Source organism: Physcomitrium patens, chromosome 4 (genome assembly GCF_059467195.1).
Source record: "Physcomitrium patens ecotype Gransden chromosome 4, ASM5946719v1, whole genome shotgun sequence".
NCBI lineage: Eukaryota > Viridiplantae > Streptophyta > Bryopsida > Funariales > Funariaceae > Physcomitrium > Physcomitrium patens.
In genome coordinates, this window is record NC_143413.1 from 3,594,588 (window position 1) to 3,615,904 (window position 21,317).

At 30.8% G+C, this 21,317-nt stretch overlaps 2 protein-coding genes across 2 annotated transcripts; one reads left to right on the forward strand and one right to left on the reverse strand.

Moving 5' to 3' along the window:
• The first annotated feature begins 688 nt into the window (after nucleotides 1–688).
• Nucleotides 689–2,811, forward strand: LOC112280873 (karrikin insensitive 2 receptor CA). Its single transcript, XM_024516779.3, has 3 exons — nucleotides 689–1,931; nucleotides 2,020–2,263; nucleotides 2,361–2,811. Exons 1-3 carry the CDS (start codon nucleotides 1,468–1,470, stop codon nucleotides 2,556–2,558), a joined length of 906 nt encoding a protein of 301 aa, XP_024372547.1. The 5' UTR covers nucleotides 689–1,467; the 3' UTR covers nucleotides 2,559–2,811.
• Nucleotides 2,812–13,959: 11,148 nt separating this feature from the next.
• On the reverse strand, nucleotides 13,960–17,736 carry LOC112281287 (uncharacterized). The gene is made up of 3 exons (XM_090250054.1): nucleotides 15,798–17,736; nucleotides 15,198–15,632; nucleotides 13,960–14,966 (listed from the first exon to the last, which is right to left on the reverse strand). Exons 1-3 carry the CDS (start codon nucleotides 17,734–17,736, stop codon nucleotides 13,960–13,962), a joined length of 3,381 nt encoding a protein of 1,126 aa, XP_090106180.1.
• Between the last annotated feature and the right edge of the window lie 3,581 nt (nucleotides 17,737–21,317).

Genomic DNA, 21,317 nt, shown 5'->3' on the forward strand with positions numbered 1-21,317 from the left:
CGTGTCATTATTCACTACAATTCATCTGTAATGCACCATTCTTTCCAAAATATGTCAACATTAAAACAATTTTTTGAGTCACTATATTTTTTTTACAATCTCTTTGAGAGAACAAGAGAGTAAGTCTCAATCTCTTCAGTTCTAAATAAAACAGTACAACATCTAAGATATAAACAAATAACTTCAACTTATATTGGGTTTTTAGTGGAGGTACCATAAGTGCTTCAAGCACTGCAGATTTGAGTGAGTAATTGAGTGTGTGAGCGAGAGAGAGAGCTGCTCACGTTCGGAGCTACGATTGATCTCCACGGATCACAAGGACCCCGAGGAAAACCCAATGAAGGATCATGGCAGTGCTTGCCATGGTGTTCCAAAAGCGTTGACAAGAGCAGGTTGGAGTCTGATCGATGACACGACCTAGCCCTAACGAGAGTCCACCACATGGCGAGGTGGGTGCTGTCGTGGTGTCCCACTAATCGCCGAAGTTGCGGTGTTGCCGGAGCAGATCCGCAGGGGAAGAGGTAGAAGGAGCGAAAGAGAGTAAACCCAGCTAACTTCGATAACCCCGCGCACACGAGGCGGGAGAGGGGGCCTAGCACGAGGCTGGAGACACCCCCTAGCTTGTCAGATTGCTAGCTAGATAGATAGATAGATAGCCAGCCTAGCACCCTACTCGAGGTTAAGTGCGCGATCTGTATCTCCGATCGATGTCGGAGCCCGTGAACGCAGCGTCCCGAACACCCTCTTCTTCCGTACCCGCTTCCCGTCGCCGCGGACTGTTCTTCAGAGCCCATCTGCTCGCACGAGGTCCCAATTGCGCGCAGCTTCCCGCTTCCTCAATGCGGAGGGGGGGGCTGGGAGGAGGAGAGTGCTCTGCCTGGACCATGCTCAACGTTTTCGGGTGGTTTTGCAGTTTTAAGCGGCGGATTCCTCTTCTTCAGTCGGGTATTGGTCATTGGTCTCCTCTAGTAGCTTAGTGACGTTTAGAGATGAGCGATCGTATCCTCGCCGTGGTCCGTTAGGTGGTGTGAGTCATCGGGTGTGGTAGTGCCGAAGCGAGGCTCAGGTTGATCACTTGGCGCATATGGTGGAAGCAAATTTGGAGGAATCAAGATGATAATTCTAGGTTTGCGCATAGTTAGGCTTGGGCGTTCAGTCGGTGTTCAGAAAGGGCTTCGGATCGATAGAATGTCGTGCGGTCAATGTCCTGATTGATCGTTACCTGTCGCCAGGGTTTGGTCTTGTGCCTCGGCTTTCCAGTGCTACGTCTAGAGCACCCCAATATCCTTGATGCTCGACTCTGATTGCTTCAATCTGTCATACAACCTGTTGCATTCTGGACGCGAGCGGTTGTGATGTATTTTGCTCTATCCCGACGGAGGATGTTACAATTCGCACAGGTTGATCGAATGCGACGGCCTGTAGATTTCAAGTGCAATTCCCTGGAGCGGCTTTAGTTAGACCTTCATGTATGCTCAGGAGGCCGTGCAGTTCTTAGGATTAGGAGAGCCCAGAATGGTTAAAAAATTAATGCAAGCTGAGCCTGAGGATACGAACAATCTCTTAAACCCTTTCCTCAAGTCTCACAATGTAAGAATCCTGGGTAGCGGAGACGAGTGGCTGGTGTTCGGGCACGGCTTCGGTAGTGATCAATCCGTCTGGCAGCTAATCGTTCCTCACTTCGCAAAGAGCTACAAGATTCTTCTCTTTGACTTGATGGGCGCTGGGTCCACCAATCCTCATAGCTTCACCTTCTCTCGTTACAACACTCTCTACGCCCACGCGGACGACTTACTGACGATCCTCGATGAGTTGGGCATCGTCAGCTGCACATACATTGGGCACTCCATGTCTGGCATGATTGGATGCATAGCGTCAATTGAGAGGCCGTCCGTGTTCAAGAAGCTCGTTCTCATAGCGACATCACCGAGGTATACTTTCTGACGAGCTCTGCCATCGTTTTTCCCTCACACTATCCTTTCAGAATGGCAGCCTGAGCTTTCAACTACTGGTTCGCAGATACAGTAACGACGGAGATTACATCGGAGGGTTTGAGATGGAGGAGCTTCATGAGCTGTTCGCCGCCATGCGGTCAAATTTCATAGCCTGGATTACTGGATTCTCACCCAAGGCCGTGGGATCCGACATCCAGAGCTGGCCAGTTCAAGAGTTCAGCCGCACATTCTTTAATATGCGACCAGATATTGCCCTTAGTATCTGCAAGACATGCTTCGCAAGCGACCTCCGCCCTCTCATTCCACAGGTTGGATCCACTATTTATCATCCCAGTTCTTATACAATTACCACTTTGTTCTCATCAATCGTGTAATTGTCTTTAATTTCTTGTCGATTTGGTACAGGTAATGATTCCATGCTATCTAGTGCAAAGTGGAGTTGATGCATCCCTGTCCATCAAAGTGGTGAAGTATATGGCTGCGAACCTCGGCGGCATGTCGCATGTCGACATTCTGCAAGACATCCAAGGTCACTTGCCTCATCTTACCCACCCTGAAGCCGTGATTGCTGTGCTTCAACGTGCGTTTCAATGGATTGGGTGATGCTGCAAGTGAATCCTCACTTCTCCATACTGTGGACGATGTAGCAATCATCATTGACCAACAGGTCTTAACTTAGCATCGGGAACCGAAAAAAAGGATCTGCAGTTCACGTTCTCTAAACACTTCCGTTTGATGTCGTGTATTTTTTTTGTGGAACAAGATCTGCGTCCCCCTGAACTACTTCGCTGACAGTGATCGGCGATCAGAATGTGAAACTGGTTTTATCTCTGGAATGATAGATGCTTTCACAGAAGAGCCTTGTACAGGAACGCATCGTTCCATCCGCCTCACTCCCTGCATTCTTACTCTTCGCTTTCGTTTTTGTAAATTCGGCAACACTTTGAATCTTGACATGTTGGAAAATTTGACAACCTTTTGTGTGCGAGTTGGTCAAGTGGCACTGGACTCACATCCCCATAAGAATGATCAACAAGTATGAACTCATTTTTTAATGGAGTATGCGAGCGTCGAGGAATTGAAGCATTCTCGCTTTTTGTCATGTCTATTCTCACGACAACAATGAGGTCTTGAGAAAGAAGTTATTTTGAACAAATAGTGGCAAGCAAGAGTGTATCTTCTAACACTGTCTGATGTACAAAGATGATTATCCACAGAATGGATGCTCTCACGGTAATCATGTGCATGGAATGCCCGAATAATGGATAAAGCACAGGAAGTGATATGTTTCTGACAAGGGTCGTTATTCCTAGTATTCATGAACAGATTCCTTTTTAAGAAATTTGTTTACATTAGAATTCCCTCAAATGAGCTTGTGTTGGTATTATCTTTCATAAATTACTTGTTAAGAAGAAGAAGAAAAAAAATTAAAAATTAAAAATTAAAAACTCATTCAATAATGGATAACTTGAGTGTTTGTAACATGCTTTGAGAAGCTTCTACTCCTAATAAAAAAAACCCAAGTGTGTTGAATAAACACGACAATATCAGTTCTTCTTTATATCTGCGTTTTGAATAAAACATAAATTCAATCCTTGCCAAACAAAGTTAAATCCACCTTTATTTTATTTTATTTATGTTACCAAGTAATGTCATTAACTCTAAGTTTCAATAAGCTGAAGCTTTTTAAGATTATATTTATTCGTTCTCAAACAAGTTTACTAAGATTGTTAGTTCAAACAATTCAGATTCATTATAGAACAACTCAATCTAGAAGTTTTCACCCTTGCAAGTTAAATTTATTTTGGTTCTATTTTCAAGAACAAAATTCCAAAAACAACTATTCTAACAGTTTGCTCGAAAGCAGTTCGTGGCCAGAATATAGGAACACCGTTATTCTACAACGGTAACAATCATGATATTCATCCTACGATCCTCTTTTCATATATATATATATATTTTTCCTTCATGTGGAAGAACTGAACCGCTTTGCCGCAAGTTCAAATCACCGATCAAATTCATTCTTTGGCAATATGAGTCGTCAGCAAGGTCGTAGAAAAACCCATCGCATGCATAACGTAATAAACATTCATGTTTAACAACTATAATAATGGGCATTATCTGTGGAAGAGTCCGCCAGAATCTTGTGATAAAATATCAAAGTCTCGTTACAGTTTCCTGCTCCCTGTCTGACGCGTACTCCTCCGCCCCTCCACCTGCGTCTTTTATTTTTCTCAGTTCAGTGCAACTTGATCCGCATCTTTGCTTTCAAGAGTTGGCTACACGAACAGATGAATCCAATCATAAAAATCTGCTACAATTCTTGTTCAGAATGTGTGCACCGCTCCGGATTGCAGCTCATGTCGAGGTGAAGACAACGACGACGTTGAGGATGTGATAACTGGTGACATCTTAGTCTCCCTCCTGGTGAATGTTTATCCTCTACTTGTGCACCGATTTCTTCATCAGGTATTCAAGTTACAGACGTGGCCGACTTTGCAATGCCATCTATCTCTTGGGACGAAAACCAAGGAAAGCCCATATAGCGTGTGTGTGTTTTTTCCACAGCGGTGGAATTTGGTGCATCTGACAAGGCATTGAGTGACTTCTATGAGCATAGATGGGGACAAGTTGTACCAAAATTCAAGCATGGACAGTAATATTGGAATGTTCTTTTAATTCGTGCGACGATGGCTCCTGAATCTACCTCGCGAGGTCCATCACTGAGAAGCCATCCGGTGAACTTCCTGTGTTCTCACAAGGCCGAGGGGGGGAGCACTGTTAATGGACGATGAGATCTCGTGACAAACTTTCACGTGCAAAGCACAGAGAATTGAAATGAGCTTTTCAGTGTTTCCACACGCGCGAGGATGTGATTTGAGAATCTTCGCAATGCCGAGCATGCTCCAGACATCATCAAGTCCTTTGTTTTTTATAGCAAAAATTGAAGCTCAGGTCAAGTTTCCACAACTTAATATCTTCGTTAGCTAATTTTCACCCTGAAAAAGCATGGCCCTTGTTTTCTTTTGACCTCATAATACTGGGACTGAGACCCCACAGAAGAAAACTTGGAAGGTTCCACGCCACAGGTATGCAGACACACACACACACGCACATATATATATATATATATATATATATAAGTTTCTTTTTTTTCTTTTCTTCGTCTATTAATATTTCATATTGTTCTTGGTTGTAATTTTACTGATGATGTAAAAATATTTTAGGTTACAAAATTGTTGTAATATCACATGTCCTCACATTTTTGGTTTTGATAATAATCTCTCTCTCTCTCTCTCTCTCTCTCTCTCTATATATATATATATATATATATAATATTACAGCGATTAATTCATATTCTTAAAATAAATAATTAGTAAAATTAAAAGAAAAAACCCTTAAATTTTTTTGGTAGGAATTTTTGTGAGAAATAAAAAAAATAAAAAATATATATATATTTTTTAATATAAGAGATAAAACATAATTCTGTTGAAACAATTCTTTCTAAAGACAGATTTTTTAAATTGAAAATATTTATATGGCTTTAATTGTGGGCCATATATATATATATATATATATATACACATACACACACATATATCTATTCTCGCCAAAATTTTACATCAAAAATTTTTTCTTTTTCTTTAAATTGTTAAACACTGAAAAAACTAAAAATAAAAAATAACATGTTTTAAATTTTTGAAAACATAGCAGCAATAAAAAAATATATTTTCAAATGTTTTTTCTAAATTTTCACAAAGTTTATTGATTTTTTATAAAATATTTCAAATATAGATTAGAATAATCTTAAGATTTGAAGCTAGAATTTGTTTGATAAGTGAATATTTTATAATAAATATTATTACAACATATATCTATATAGTAACAAATACAATTAATTTATTGTAATGTTTACTGAACAAGAATTTGTTAACAGAGCAAACCATTTTTGATTGAACAATCTATTATAAATAAGAAAACTTATATCATAATAATAAATTGTTAGTGTTAATACTATTTTTGAATTATATATATATATATATATATATATATATATATTTATATTTATATATATTAAAAAAATATTATTTAAATCCTTAATTTTTAAAAATCTTCTTCCTATTAATCATTTGTTAAGTCTTTTTTTTTTTTTTTTTCATCAATTAATGTTCCAATAGATTTTTATAAAGAAAATCCTTAATCATATACATATGTATATATAAATATTCTAAAATAAATCATGTATGAATATACACAAAAACATATATTATTGAAAAAAGTTAAAAACACGTGAAAGAAATTTATTTAATTATTTATTTGAATTTTTTTTGATTTCAACATGTTATTCAAATCAAATATATACTTATACATGTACATTCATTATAGATAATTTCTTTGAAAAAAAAAATTGAGAATAAAATGAAATACCATCATAATTTAATTACCTTTTCAATGAAAAAAATAATAGTTAAAACTTACAACACTGACCTCATAGCTGTTGCAGATCCATTTCAAGAATGATGCCATGATCTTAATAAAACATTCCACAGTTCACAATCACACCAACAAATTACAAACAAAGTTTGACATTTAACTCGAATTTGTGTTGGAAATGGTTGTCAAAATTACTGAAACATATCATTGTCTTATTTCAGTAAACAAAGCAAACTTTTTTTCTACTTCTATCAAACGATCCTTAATTAGAAGTGATATGAGAACAAGACTCCTGGTCGGGGCAAACACAGCGTGCGCTTGATAGATTGTCAGGTCGTGATGTGCACTAAAGCAAACACTGAAAATAAACACTGAAAACAAAAACGATGGAGTAAGCATGTTAAACTGGCTTGCATGGAGGAAGAACTAGAACAAGACAACCCACTTCATGTATCTTAATGTCACATGCTTATTGATTGACGAAAACCTTGATTCTACTTCCCAGTTAAGTGTCGAAATATCTCGATCAGAACCACCAGAAATATATCTGCAACACCCAGTTCTCCCATTGAAGACCATGGATTAAACTCCAGTGTTGTTGCAGGAGGGAGCTCTGAACTTGACCATGAGTCTTCAGCCATGGAATAACACCGTGCAAGAAATCTAGATGGGTTCGACGCTTTAGACTGCGGTTCGGACGACAGTGTTCTGACTTCGATGCTTCCCCAGTCGGAAGCAAAAAAGTCATGGCAGCAGAGGCATGAGAGAATCGACAGGTAGTAGGGTTAAAGATAGCAGCGGAGCTAGCGTTGCGGGTGACAATATTATACCTGGTCTCGATAATGTTGCACCTGTATATTTAGTCGCAATAACTGCCTGAGTGACACCACCTCCAAATGGTATTTTTATTTTTTATTTCTAACTTTTTTGTAGATTTAAACGAGACTTTCAGAGCAGAATCAGACGCCGGACTACACACTGGAAGTCTTGAATGCGTTGTCGATGTCGACTAGTTGAGAATGCTTGACGAATGCGTCTTAAAAATCAATGTTTTGTAATTGTGTCAGGATCAGGAACTCTGTAATTCGTCAGTTAGATGAAGATCCAAACAGTTCTTATTAAGAATGCAACCTCTTGCCTGAACAGACGAAAAACAAACTTACTTATCACACAGAAATTGACTTCAACGGAGTTTAAATGCTGCGGGTACTACATCACGTGTCCATGACACCAAGAGAAGTTAACATCCGAGAGTATATCACTGTTGAATGAGCCATTCTCACTGACCCGAGCAGCTCATTCACCAAGTATTACCAGCCCTCGAGGTCAGAAAAACTAGAAACTAGGCTAAATGAAAATTCATCCTAATGAAGATATTAGGTAGGATCAAAAAAATTGGGTGTGCTTATTCTTGTGAAGGAGAGTGCCTTTAAGTGCACACAAAGTTCTTGATTGCTACTTCAATGCTTCTAAAGATGCAAGTAAAATTAACAAAATCAAAATTTATATTATTTGAGATATAAAAATAACATTTATCAAAAGAAGTACCAATACTACACTAAAAATCTAATACTAAAATCTTCTTTAACTTGCAACAATGTATCATCAATTTTTTCACACCTATATTATAAGCTCTTGATCAATTTATATATATATATATATATATATATAGATTTTTATTTTTGATAGCATTCATTTTAAAATTCTTTGAGATTTCATTCTAATTGTGTTGTTTCTAAATTATTCTCTATAGCTGCTTCAATTTATGATTAAATTTTAAAATATAATACTTCCATTATATGTATTAAAGTTATAAATCCAAACAAACTTTTGATAAGAGAATATATTCATATATCATTAAAAAAAAAGAAAAAAATTAAAAAAAGAAATTTAAATATTATACAAAAGAGAAGTAAAATAATTATTACTAAATAGAAAAAAATTAAAAATTATTGAATAAAGATTGAAATATAAAAATTTTATTGAAAAGATTAAGAATGATCTTAGTCTAACTTCTATATATAATAGCTACTTAAGTCATCCAAAAGCTTTTTAAAAAATATAAAGATTGTAGTTCAAATATCTAAGTTATAGATTTCTTCTATAATTATTTTTTTAGCAATAAAATAGCTATAAAAGAAGTTTCTATAATATTATGACATATTTAAAAGAACCTAATGATTTAATCTACATCCAAAAATATTTTAAGATGTTTCATAAAGATAATTATCATCTAGTATATTTTTACTTATATCTATTTATTTTTAATTATATTTATTTATTTAAGTAATATAAGCATCTAGTAGAAGAGATACAAAGATGTTTTTGCTTAAATAATAATTATCATGGACATGCATATTCCAATAATTATTTAGGTAGAAGTAGATAATAGTAGATTAATTTTATAATATTTTTTAGAGAAGCTTCTTGGAAGCTACATAGACATGATTTTGACTTTATTTGTGTTTGTAGTTGATTGGTTGATTAGAAACTTAGTCAACATACTAGCCACATGTCACATGTGTTGGTAGCTTATAGAACAAGCTAAGTATATAGTGCACATATAAAAAACTTACTTTGCAAGTTAATGCATGTGTCTTATAAAGTCAACATGTTGGAGGTCTAATAGGACATTTTCACATAGCTTCTAGTTAGATAGTATATATGGAGGCAAAATTGAAGCCTTCTTCATTCTTATCAATACCTTTCTTATTCTCAATTTAGTTTCAAGAATTTATATTCTTCTTGTCTTTGACAATAGCCATTTTAGTTTAATATTATACTATCTTTGAATAATTCTCTAGTCATTTCAAATAACACAAGAGTGTATTGATTATTTAGATTCATGTCCTTAACAATAATTTTTATAATACAAAGTTTGCATGTTACAAAATTTTCTTCTTGTAAATTATTGTAATAAATTAGTTTGATTTTTAAATTTATTATTTATCAATTAAAATCCTTCAATATTTTATATTTTTTTTAGTAAGCCACATCTCATAAAAATTATTTCATTAGATCTTTCAAAGGAACACTTCTTTTATTGAAATTTTTTTGTTGCATTTGTAATGCTTTTTATTTTTTTATAATTTATTTTTATAATTTATTTATTTTTATAATTTTAGTATATTATTTATAATATATTGATTTTTTATAATTTTATTTACTCTTAATTGTTTTTTTCTAGGATCTTCTTGGAAATCATTTTGTGAATCACCATGCCAAGTCTTATTTTATATATTTTTTTAGATTCCTATTTATATTCTAATATAAAATTTTCTAGTTGGACAATATTTTATCTACATTCTAATATTATTAATAATATTTTTTAATATTATTGATATTATTTTTAAAAATTACTATTTATTTATAAATAATTCTAAAAATATATCTATATATAATTATTGCTTAATTTTATTTTCTATATTAATTATTTTTAGTAATTTTTTACAATAATAATTTTATTCTTGTAATATCACACTTCAATTCTACTTTAATACCATAATAAATTTTTTTTGCCATATTAAATTTTATATACACCAATTAAAGTACAAATTTTTTTCTTCTTCTCTTTAAACTTGTTATTTTTGTATCTTTTTTTGATTGATTTTTGTTACTTGTACATTCTTTGTTTCTATTTTTCATATAATTAAAATTCTTTATTGTTTTATTTTATTTTTACTAATTCAATTTCAAATTATTAATGGTACTTTAATTCTTTTTTTGTTATGAAATTTTATTTTTTTAAAAAAATTATTCTTTTGTTGTCTTTTTATATAGTTGCTATATTATTTATATTTATTTTAAATTTTCATATATTTTTGGCACCTTTGTTCTCTCAATTCTTTCTTTTTATAATTTTTTTCTTATGATTTTTTTCTTACTCTTTATTATTTAAATTGTCGTTTTTCTTATTATTATTTGAATTAAACACACCTTCGTTTCTTTTCTTATTTATTCTTAAGTACCATATTTGATTGTTCATTTTTACTTTATCTACCTAGTTAGCTCACATATAACTTTACATTTAAAAATGCATACAATTCATATCTAATATATGCAACACATATCTAATATACATATAATATACAATGTATCACCTTAAAAATATCTAAAAACACTTCAAAGACAATTATAGTCTGTTTAAATTTGTTGTTACTTCAATCTATCATTCTTGCTAACTTTTGATTCCAGATTTTGAGATTTGTAATTAAAGTGACATTAATATGGTTGGTAATACCTACATTTTCTTAAAATATTATGATTTTTATTTTGACAATGTACTAAAATATTCTATAATATTTAAAAATATATAGATTTCTATTTTCTATTAGTATTTGTTTGTTTTCATGTCAAAATAATTTTAAATTATAAAATTCTAAATTAACTCTTTTAATCTAATTTAATGGTATTAATTTTTTATATTAGTGTACTCAATTCTCTTTGTACACTTTTTTTTTATTACAAATATTTTTTTCACAACAAAATTTTTTTATATTTAAAATTTTATATATTTTACTTTTAATATTTCTTTAAATAATACCATTTAGTGTCTGAAACTAAAAAACTTTTTTCTATTCATTTATACATTAATATATAAATTAATAAATAATAAATAAAAAATTACTTTAAAAACTTATACATTAAATTTATATACAAAAAATATTTTTTTTATCATTTATACAAAGGTACAATATTATTTTATTTAATATTATATGATCTAAGAATAATGAAAGTAGTCTAATAGAAAGTAGCCTAAAGGTAAAAGTATTCTAAGAAAAGATACTTTGTCTAAAAATATTTTAATTTAAATTTTTAATCCTAAAAAGATCAATCTGAAGTCAACAATCTATTTGGGAAAAAAATAATCAAAAAAATATATGCGGTTATTTTTACTATGAAGAAAACTTCTCTAAGATATATTATTTAGAAGAAACATGACATTATTTATTATAGAAATCATTTTGCTACTCTCTCTCTACTTCCTTCTTCTCCTCTATTTCTTTACTTTTTGCCTATCTCTTATTCTTAAGATTAGAAACATCAAATAAAGAATATAACCATTTTTCTATAAAGTTAGTTCTTGATATTAGATAAAAAATAATTATTCATTTTTTAGTCCAATTTTTTTTAATGATCTTAAAATTCTATTAAATAAAAATTTACAACTTAAAATTTTTATCTAAAAGATTAATACTAATTATTTTAAAGATCTAATAATTTAATGGAATAACATTGCAAGCACATAAGATATGTTATTTGTATCCAAAAAATACAAGAGTCTAACTTATATGATAATGATCAAATAATTTTTATATAGTATAGACAACTGGGATCAAGAACTTTAATAAATAAGATTTAATATCAGATAAAATATAAATAAAAAAATATTTAAAGAAATGTTTTTTTTAGCAATAATTAAAGAATAGAAAATTGAATCATAAATTTTAGAATCTTATTATTTAGAATTTTATATTTTAGAATCTTGAATCTTACTCTCCTAAAATTTAACTTGAATCTCACATTCCTAAAAATTAAATATATTTTAGGAATTAAAATATAAGATACTTTTTATCTTAAGAACATATATTATGAATTCTATTTAATATCATCATAAATTTCACAAGTTTTAAGCGTACCAATCTAATTTTTTTGAATAAAGTTAAATTGACAATAAACAAAAATAATAAATTTAGAAAAAAATCTTAAGGCTTAGATAGAATAGTTGTTGGATTGTTTTTTAAAAATTTAGGTATTAATCTAAACTACTTACATTTGTTAAGTAAATTGTAATTTTTGAGAGTATTTTTTATTAAAAAAATAATAATTTATTTTATCTTTTTATATGAAAATTTTAATTGAATAATCTTAAAAAATAAAAAGTCTAGTACTTTTCTAATACTATTTATAAGATTAATGCCCTATATATATATATATATATATATATATAAGAGAATGTTAAATAGACCCAAGTTTTTACTAAATCAATCCATCTTTCTTAACCATCATAAAAAAAAAAATAATGATTTTTAGATTCATTTTTCTATTTTTGGATTTGAACCAATAAAAACCAATCACATTCATCATGATTACCATATTCTTCATCAAGATTGGATCTATTTAGTAAAAGCACAAATCTATTTAATATTCCAATATATATATATATATATATATATATATATATAGATCAAAATCAATATTTGCAAAAGTAATAAAACAAAGGAAAATTTTGTTTCTGCTTTTGAAATTTATATTGTATAATATAATTGTATCCTAAGAGAGTATAATTTGGACTAAATATTTTAAATGATACTTATTAATAATAAAAACTAATTCATTAAAAGCATATGATAGATCATCTTGGAAATCCTCATTCATGGCTATAAAAAAAAATAAGGCTTTAACTTCTAATTTTCTTATATAGCTTTCTATCTATTTGTTATTATTGATAAAAAAATTTAATTTAATTATTTAAGAATTGATTTAATGATGCTATCATAAATAAAATCATATTTTGAAAAATAGTAGAATAAACCTCCTTTAATAAATATATCACTGATTTGACATTGATTATTAGAAAAGAAGAATAAAACAACTTTAATCTACTTAATGTCTTTTACAAATTTTATCCATGCATCAAAACTATAAAAAAATATAAATAAATAAATAAATAAAAAGATGATGAAATAAATATTTCATTAATAATGTCACAATATTTAGGAAATTTATTAGAAAAATAGCTTTAGGTAGACAAAGGCATGTACATTTAAAAATTTATATTTATATTTATATTAAAAAAATAGTTTATAATTTTAAATCTATAATGCTAATAGATTTTTAAAAACTAGATTAAAAAATAGATTTTTGATATTTAATAAAGTAAAATCTAATAAAAAGCATTAAAAAAATAAACGTTTGAGAAAATATAAATGTTTATTTAGTTGCATTATATATATATATATGTTAAGAGAATAATTCCAACTACAAAAAAATCATGGAAAAATTAGCCAAATAAAAAATAAATTCCATATTAAGAATCTTATTAATAATAAATCAAGAATAATATAAAAAAATAAAATCTATTTAAATAATAGCAAAAAATACAAAAAACTTATTGCAATTTTCTTAATAGAACTAGCAGTTGGCGCTTGCTTTGCAACACATTAGTCCAACCATTTTAATGTAGTTCTTATATTACAAAATAGTTTAAAAGGAAGGTAACAACAATCTACATATATAAATATGTCTTCATGACCTAAGCATGAATTTTAAGAATGTAATATAATATAATAGAGTAATAAATTTTAGAAATAAAATGCATCTAAAGATGCATGCATCGGAAAATATCCATTCATTGAATAGTGAAATTCAAGATGTAACCTTCTTCAATTGAATGGTAAGTTGTCTCAATTGAGAAAACATAATTGAACACCAAAAGAATGCAATTGGATGGAAGGAGACGTCGCCAAAGCGTGCATGAACCCTAAACATGCAGAGTTTGAAACAAACTCTTAACTTTTCCATCCACCTGATTCAGGTGTAAATATTTATAGGAATTTATATGACAATGTCATGTAAAAACCTCATGATAAACAATGTTTTTAACCGTTTCCACGGCTTCATTGTTGTCATTGGCAACCTTAATGTTTGCAGGATGTCTACCACGAGACAATGCCACATATAATTGACCATGGCTAAATACTTCATTGCGAAGATAAATGCCAACTCGATCATATGATTGGCCCTGCGATTTGTTGATTGTCATGGCAAAAGCACTAGTGATAGGAAATTGTCTCCGGCAAAGTGTGAATGGCAAGCGGCTATCGTTGCAATGATGTGTGATTCTAGAAATCAATACCTCTTGGCTACGATAGCGTCCTTCTACAATTTCACATAACAACACACTGGAAGACACTTGCAAAAGACGCAAACGACTACCATTGCACAAACCTTTTGCCGGATTCAAGTTCCTTAGCAACATCAAATATTGGCCACATTTAAGACTTAATTGGTGAGGAGGCAAACCGCTCAATTGTAAAGAATTCAAAAACTCTACTGGGTAATGATGGGCATGTTCATCATTCTCGTGAACAAAATCAGCACTAAAACATTGATGCACATCACCAGGTATACGATCAGTGATTTTTCGGTTGATTTCTTGGGCATCATCATTCCGGACAGCCAAAATGACGCGCTCAGAAAAATCAACCAGATCATCAAAAATAGCATCAATGAGACCATCTAAAGAATTTCCAAGAGCAACTAATCCTAGCGGTAAATCTACCTTTGGACCGGTTTTGCCCTCACCAATATCTAACAAAAATCGTTGAAAGTCCGGTTGACTTTGCAAACGCATGTTAGTGGTCAAATGAAAATGTTGCATTAGTGGAAATAGGTATGAATGTCGCAAGCAAGCTTGAACAGTTTGCTTGCGACCTCCATGTACAACTACAGGCAAAGTTTGGCGAAAATCACCGCCATATAATACTACAACACCACCATTTGGACTATCTATATTGCGTATATCTCGCAATGATCTGTCTATAGCTTCAAACATAAAACGATGCCCAGCACAAGCTTCATCAAGTACAATCAATTATACTTCACGTAAGCTTTGACCTAATGTAGACTGGGCACTAATGTTACAAATTGATGCATCGTGCAACTGTAAAAGAATAGCAAGAGTTGAATGTGCTATTCGCCCTTCATTCAAAAGGCATGCGGCAATTCCACTTGTTGCCATTGCCATACACTTGACATTACGACCACTAAGATAACCCAATATGGTGTTATACAAAAAGGTCTTACCTGTACTACCAGGACCATCTAAAAAGAAAAGCCGATCTAGAGAATCAGAATTTAAAACGGCAGTGGTCATCGCATTAAAAACAATGTATTGTTCTTCGTTGAGCCTACCTACATCCTCCTCTAGAAAAGTAATGTTTTGGTTATCAAAATCAATATTGTCATTGGAATCACCGCCAACATCAACAATGTTTGAATAACCAAACTCATTCAATTCTTCGATATTAAAAAAATCTGTAAGATGTTTGTCTGATGATGACAAATATTCTTCAATGGACAAAATTGCTTTGCAATAGCGATTTTGATCATTGCGCCAATCATCATACATAGCATGAAGATGTGTCTTTAGTAAGCTAAGAGGATCTAGCGGTTGTCCAAACACAAGAAGTGTTGCAAACAACCGCCGAACTTGTTTAGGCAACGCAATGACAGTTGCCTCTTACAGACAATTTTTCCATTCAGAATCATCTTGTAAAAGTCCTCTTGTAATACAAGCGGCCTTGTACGTTGGATGCACTATATCATGAAAACAAAGTAGGTCCTCAAATGAAGTTGGTGCCTCGACATGAGTCAACAACAAACGCAAGTAAAATACTTCGGTACCTATGGAAACCATGTTTATCCGACCAAAAACTTTTATCTTACGTACTCTTCTTTCCCACATGTTATTCTTCACATCCCACTTGTAATAGAGTCGAAGATCCATGTAACGAAGAAGCATATGGTTGCCTTGATTGCCAAAAGCAATTAAGGCACGAATATGGCAATTAAGCTCAAAAAACTTGGTGAGTTTAGTCTCAGCATTTTGATCAATCACCGAGTGCAAAGATGTTCCTTCCTTAAAAGTAACATATTGCTGACTGGGAAGGTGAACAAGCAAACGACAAATACTATGGCTCTTATTATTAGTTTCAAAACCAAAGAGCCTCCAACATGCTTCTTGGGCGGCCACATAACGACCCTCCAAGAAATCCTTAATCTCATCTACTACTTCATCTGTTTCTACAACACCACGATCTGGACCTTTAAAAATATACTTATGGAGGTATTTGACAGTTTTTACAGAAGTGCAAATTTCCACATTAATGTGACAATTAAACTGACCTATCAAATATGGATTGTATGGCACAACCCATCGATTGTCTAAACGGACAATTTGTCCACGTACACGTTTCTCGATATATCGACCTTGATTTCGACGACGGTACAAAACATGTCCGTCACCATCCACCTCGGTAGTATCTCGAGCTTGCATCGGATAGTTCTTTGTACATCTATCGTCTTCCATGCATGGACAATTGGGATTGTCCAAACCACATGGTCCATGCATCATGTGCTTGGCAACCGCGGCATACAATTGCGGTTGTCTATCTAAATCGGGAATCTCCGCACATACTATCCTATCTACAAGGTCACAGTCATTGACCTTGTCTTTCAACCAAAGAAGAATGTGTGCATGAGGAAGACCACGTTTTTGAAACTCAATAGTGTAACAAAAAGCAATTGTCTCTCCCATGACATTCTTCTTCGTAATCTCATCCATCAATGCTCTTAACTTGAGCTCGAAAATACGCACAACAATATCTGGATGATCAGGAGGACTTTGACCTGGCTCAAGCTCATCAAGAATCTCAGGCCAGGTCGGATTACATGTCATTGTCACAAACAAATCGGGTTTTCCTAAAACTCTAACCAAAACTATACTATCATGAAAGAGTTTTTGCATGTATCGGGGGGAACCAATGAATGTTGCAGGTAAGACAATGCGACGCCCAATGCGTGCTCCATTGTCTTCCTGCAAAGCATCTACGACCCCCTGATAGCACTCTGCACGAAGTTCAGTTTGATGTTGCCTAATGAAAAGCAAATTTTCATGTTCTACACGTAAATACTGATCCACTACATATTGCTGGAATAATCTACCAGCCTTATGTAATACATTAGATTTTGGGCGCTTTTGAAGCAAATATTGGACATATGACTTTAAAGTCACTCCAGTATCTGCTTTAAAAGTTGGTGACCACCCACATCGCCCATCAGGAAACAACAAAGGATAGGATAAAGCATCGTAAGCTGGATGAATTTCTTTTATTTGTATTAAATCTCCACCACATTGGTGAAGAATAATATCTCTACCAAAATTCATGTATTGTTCGTCAAGAACAATAGCAGCAACTTCTGGAACTACTTGGTGATTATATCGACGGGGATGTTCACCAAAAGGAACCTCACCGGAGATACGAAGTCCCATGTTTTGTCCCCTTTGAAGAACATCACGCAAAGACTTAAAACCACGAACCAATGCATTTATGGATTCTAAAACTTCTTGAATGTTGTTAACAACATCACGATGAAGATCATCAAAAATCTCCATATGACGATTTGTTTGTAAACCATCATCCAAGAAATAAATTTGTACAAATCTAGCACCTTCGTCTAAATCGGGTTGTAAATTTCCAATGTGATGGCATAACTCTCCGTTCACACAAAAAGTATATACCCCTCTACCTTCAACTTGGCCAGACTGAAACTTACTACGCATACTTGTAAATGCAAAAGTTTGATTATACTTTCGAATGGATTTAAGGAAGTCTCGAGATTTAGGTGTTGTGCCCATATAAAGCTCATTGAGCATTGGATGGACAATGGGGTGATTAACATGTTCATTGGCAATTTTGCCATTGTAACAACAAATGGTATTTTTTTCTTTTTTAAAACGAAAAGCCAAACATTTTGGACATTGGATGCACATTGATCCAACACTATCAACATTGACATCTACAAAATTATCAATGGTAGACAAAGCACGAGCCATTCTCTAGAAAGATGACAATATAATAAAAAAAGTGGAATTTAGGATAGGAGAATGAAGACCCTATCATAAATTCTAAACTCCACAAAGATAAAAAGATATATCAATAAATAGGATTTAGTATAGGATAGAAGAAATCCTACCCTAAATCCTAAACTCCACAAAGATTGAAAAAATTGATAAGAAAAAGCAGAGTTTAATGTAGGATAACAAAAATCCTAACGTGAATCCCAAACCATTTCAAAACTCACAAAAGTAAGGTTTTTGATAGTACCTTTGTAAGCTTGTGCTCCAAGAAAGTTGCACCTTTTGATGAAATTTCACTCCACTCTAAAAAGTTTACGTTCAATGCACTACACTTCAAAGAAAAAAAATAGATTAGGTTGGCGCTTGCTTTGCAACACATTCGTAGCCAAGAGGTATTGATCTAACACACAAAAAACATGCATGAAAACAAATGTGATGAACATATTCTCAAGCCATACTCTACCTCCAAAGTTTAGACTCTAAATTTTTTTTTTTTTGAAAACACTTAAAAATGTCGATTTTTGAAAACTTTTGTCACAAATCATTTTCTTTCCTGCTAAATGAAAATACACCTAAAAAGTCCAAATCCGAAGTCGGAATTCAAAAATAATTAGTATTTTGGGAGATATTAACTCACTGTTAAATGAATTCTGCCCAAAATACAGTTTCATCCACAGTGGATGAAAAATCGCGCAGCGGATAAAAACCATGCAGCGGATGAAAAAACGCAGTGGATGAAAAATCGCGCAGTGGATGAAAAATCGTAGCGGATGAAAAATCACAGCGGATGAAAAATTGTTGGACAAAAAAAAGTTTAAAAAAGTTTAAAAAAGTAAAAGTAAAAGTTTCGGTGATGTGCACATCACCTAACAGCAGCTGCTCGTTTTTGAGTCCTTGATGTTTTTTGTTTTTTGTTTAAATAATTTAAATTTAAAATGTAAAATGTTTTTTGTTTTTTTGTTTAAGTAATTTAAATTTAAATTTATTTAAATTACTTCAACCTTTTCATTAAAATTATTAAAAATAATTTGTTTACCTAAATGAACTCATTATAAATTGAGGTTTAAGTTTTTTTCTTTATAAATACATACAAGTATATATAAGCTTTTCAAATATTTTTTTTATTAAAATAAGTATATATTATAAATATATATTTTACTAATATATATGTAAATTACTTATTTGAATTAAAAGATACATCAATAAAAAAACAAATTAAAATAAAATAATATAATATATAAAAAAAATCAATCAAACAATTATTAACTTCTAAAATTAATAAGTTTATTATTAATCTATTTATTAGACTTTTACTTAATAAAAAATAAATTAAAATAAAAAATATATAATTTTATATTTAAAATATTTTAATATAAAAATAAAAAAACACTAAAACCTTATTTATCATGAATAATTTTTGATAAATAAAATATTAAACATAAAAAATAAAATTCTTTAAATATGTTTACCTTAAGAATAACTTATTTAAGAAATTAAAGATTTGAACCTTACTAAGGCTTATAAGTAGTATATATGAGTCTCTTAATGATGCCACAAGGCCTTAATCTTATCCTCCTATCTACATCTAAGGTGCTACAATCCACATGGAGCATGTGTAACTCTCTTTCTATCATTGCTTTACTAGCTGTTGGTCCTTTTATTTTATACTAGTAAAATCACTTTTTTTTACATTTTTGACTTCATCATGGTCTTATGAAAATTTACCAAAGCTATAAACCTTGCAAGGCCATCAAATCTTGCTCAAATTCTTCATAATAGTCTTCTAAGGTGATAAATTTATTTTATCAAAGTTTTAAAAATATGCTCTAGAATTTCTTTAATAATTATAAATAAATTATAAAAATAACTATAAAATTTATTTTTATAATAATATAAATTTAAGGCTATTTTTTTCTACTTTGGTGATTTATTACAGTAATAGAATCAATTAAAATAAACAAAAATTATATTTTCTATATAAATAACTTAAAAAATATGAGGTTCTTTCTCATGCTTCTTCTACCTTCCAACTAATATTTATCGGTTTTGAATAAGTAATACATATAAATAGTAAGTAAATTAAGATATTTTCTCAAAAAATAAATACTACTTCTCACCATTATGAAAAAATACTAAATCAACTAAGATAATTGCTTTCAAGAGTCATCAAGACTCCATTTTTATGACTTTTTTTCTAATATGACATTGGTAATTTATAAATCCTTTTTAATTCTAATAAATACTTAAATAATAAAATAGAATATTTGATCTTAATATTTTTAAATATAAATAATTTAAAATAATATATTTAATAATTTCACCAATTATGATGTATTAATGGGATTTATATATAATAACCATCTAAGACTATTTGTAAGAATAGAGTAAATCTTATTCTTTTTTATAAAATTTAGAAAAAATAAAAATAAATAAAAATAAAAATTGATAACATATTATATTAGAAAGAATATAATAATAAAAAATTACAATAATTATGAGTAAGAAATTATAAAAATAAAATAAAATAAAATAAAAATTAATTGGGTTTAATTCAATATGTATCTATATGGAGCAACTTTTTTCTTACTTCACTAACTCAATATTAAATAGTACTTATCTTTAAAGAGTATTTAACACTATTTTTTGTGTATGCCTTAAATCTAATATCATAATATAATAAGAATAAAAGTAATCTATCGATTTTTTTTGGAACCACTATAAAAATGACTAAGTATATTGGTGTTGTAATCAATGTTCAAACTTTATATTCTTTACAATGACTTCTATTAATTTGCATAAAAAATATTTATTGTCTAATATTTTGAATTAGTCTAAATTATTATAAAATAATTTTTAATAATATATGGTTATGTCCAAAGACTATTAAATTTAGCTAAAAAATCTAATTTTTTAGCATCTTAGACCATCACCTTAATCTTTGGAATAAGAAGATGTTTTTTAATATTTTATCAAAAATCTCTTTTTGTTGTAATAAAAGATTTTTATTGTTGGAAATATAGGATTCAATCCACATTGAATTTGATACTCACATAAGGAATCAAGTACACCAGAGATATGTAGTTCATTTTTGTGTAGAAGTTACATCCATAGGAAAACTTTCTTCAAAGTCTACTTTACTCAAAACTACACATTATTCAATCTTCAAGCTACATGCTCAGTGTCCAAGGACTACCTCAAAACTTTGACATAGGCTTTTTCATCTTTAGAATCCTAAAATGCTATATATAATAATTATATTTTTTTTAGGATTATACCATATTTCA

Excerpts from the sequence above, each read along its gene's own strand:
- LOC112280873 (XM_024516779.3), top strand. The coding sequence starts at position 1,468 with ATGTATGCTCAGGAGGCCGTGCAGTTCTTAGGATTAGGAGAGCCCAGA. Across the intron at positions 1,932-2,019 it reads CTCATAGCGACATCACCGAG|ATACAGTAACGACGGAGATT; the intron begins GTATACTTTCTG and ends ACTGGTTCGCAG. Across the intron at positions 2,264-2,360 it reads TCCGCCCTCTCATTCCACAG|GTAATGATTCCATGCTATCT; the intron begins GTTGGATCCACT and ends GATTTGGTACAG.
- LOC112281287 (XM_090250054.1), bottom strand. The coding sequence starts at position 17,736 with ATGCGTAGTAAGTTTCAGTCTGGCCAAGTTGAAGGTAGAGGGGTATAT. Across the intron at positions 15,633-15,797 it reads GATAAACATGGTTTCCATAG|AGGCAACTGTCATTGCGTTG; the intron begins GTACCGAAGTAT and ends ATTGTCTGTAAG. Across the intron at positions 14,967-15,197 it reads AGATGGTCCTGGTAGTACAG|CTTGTGCTGGGCATCGTTTT; the intron begins GTAAGACCTTTT and ends TACTTGATGAAG.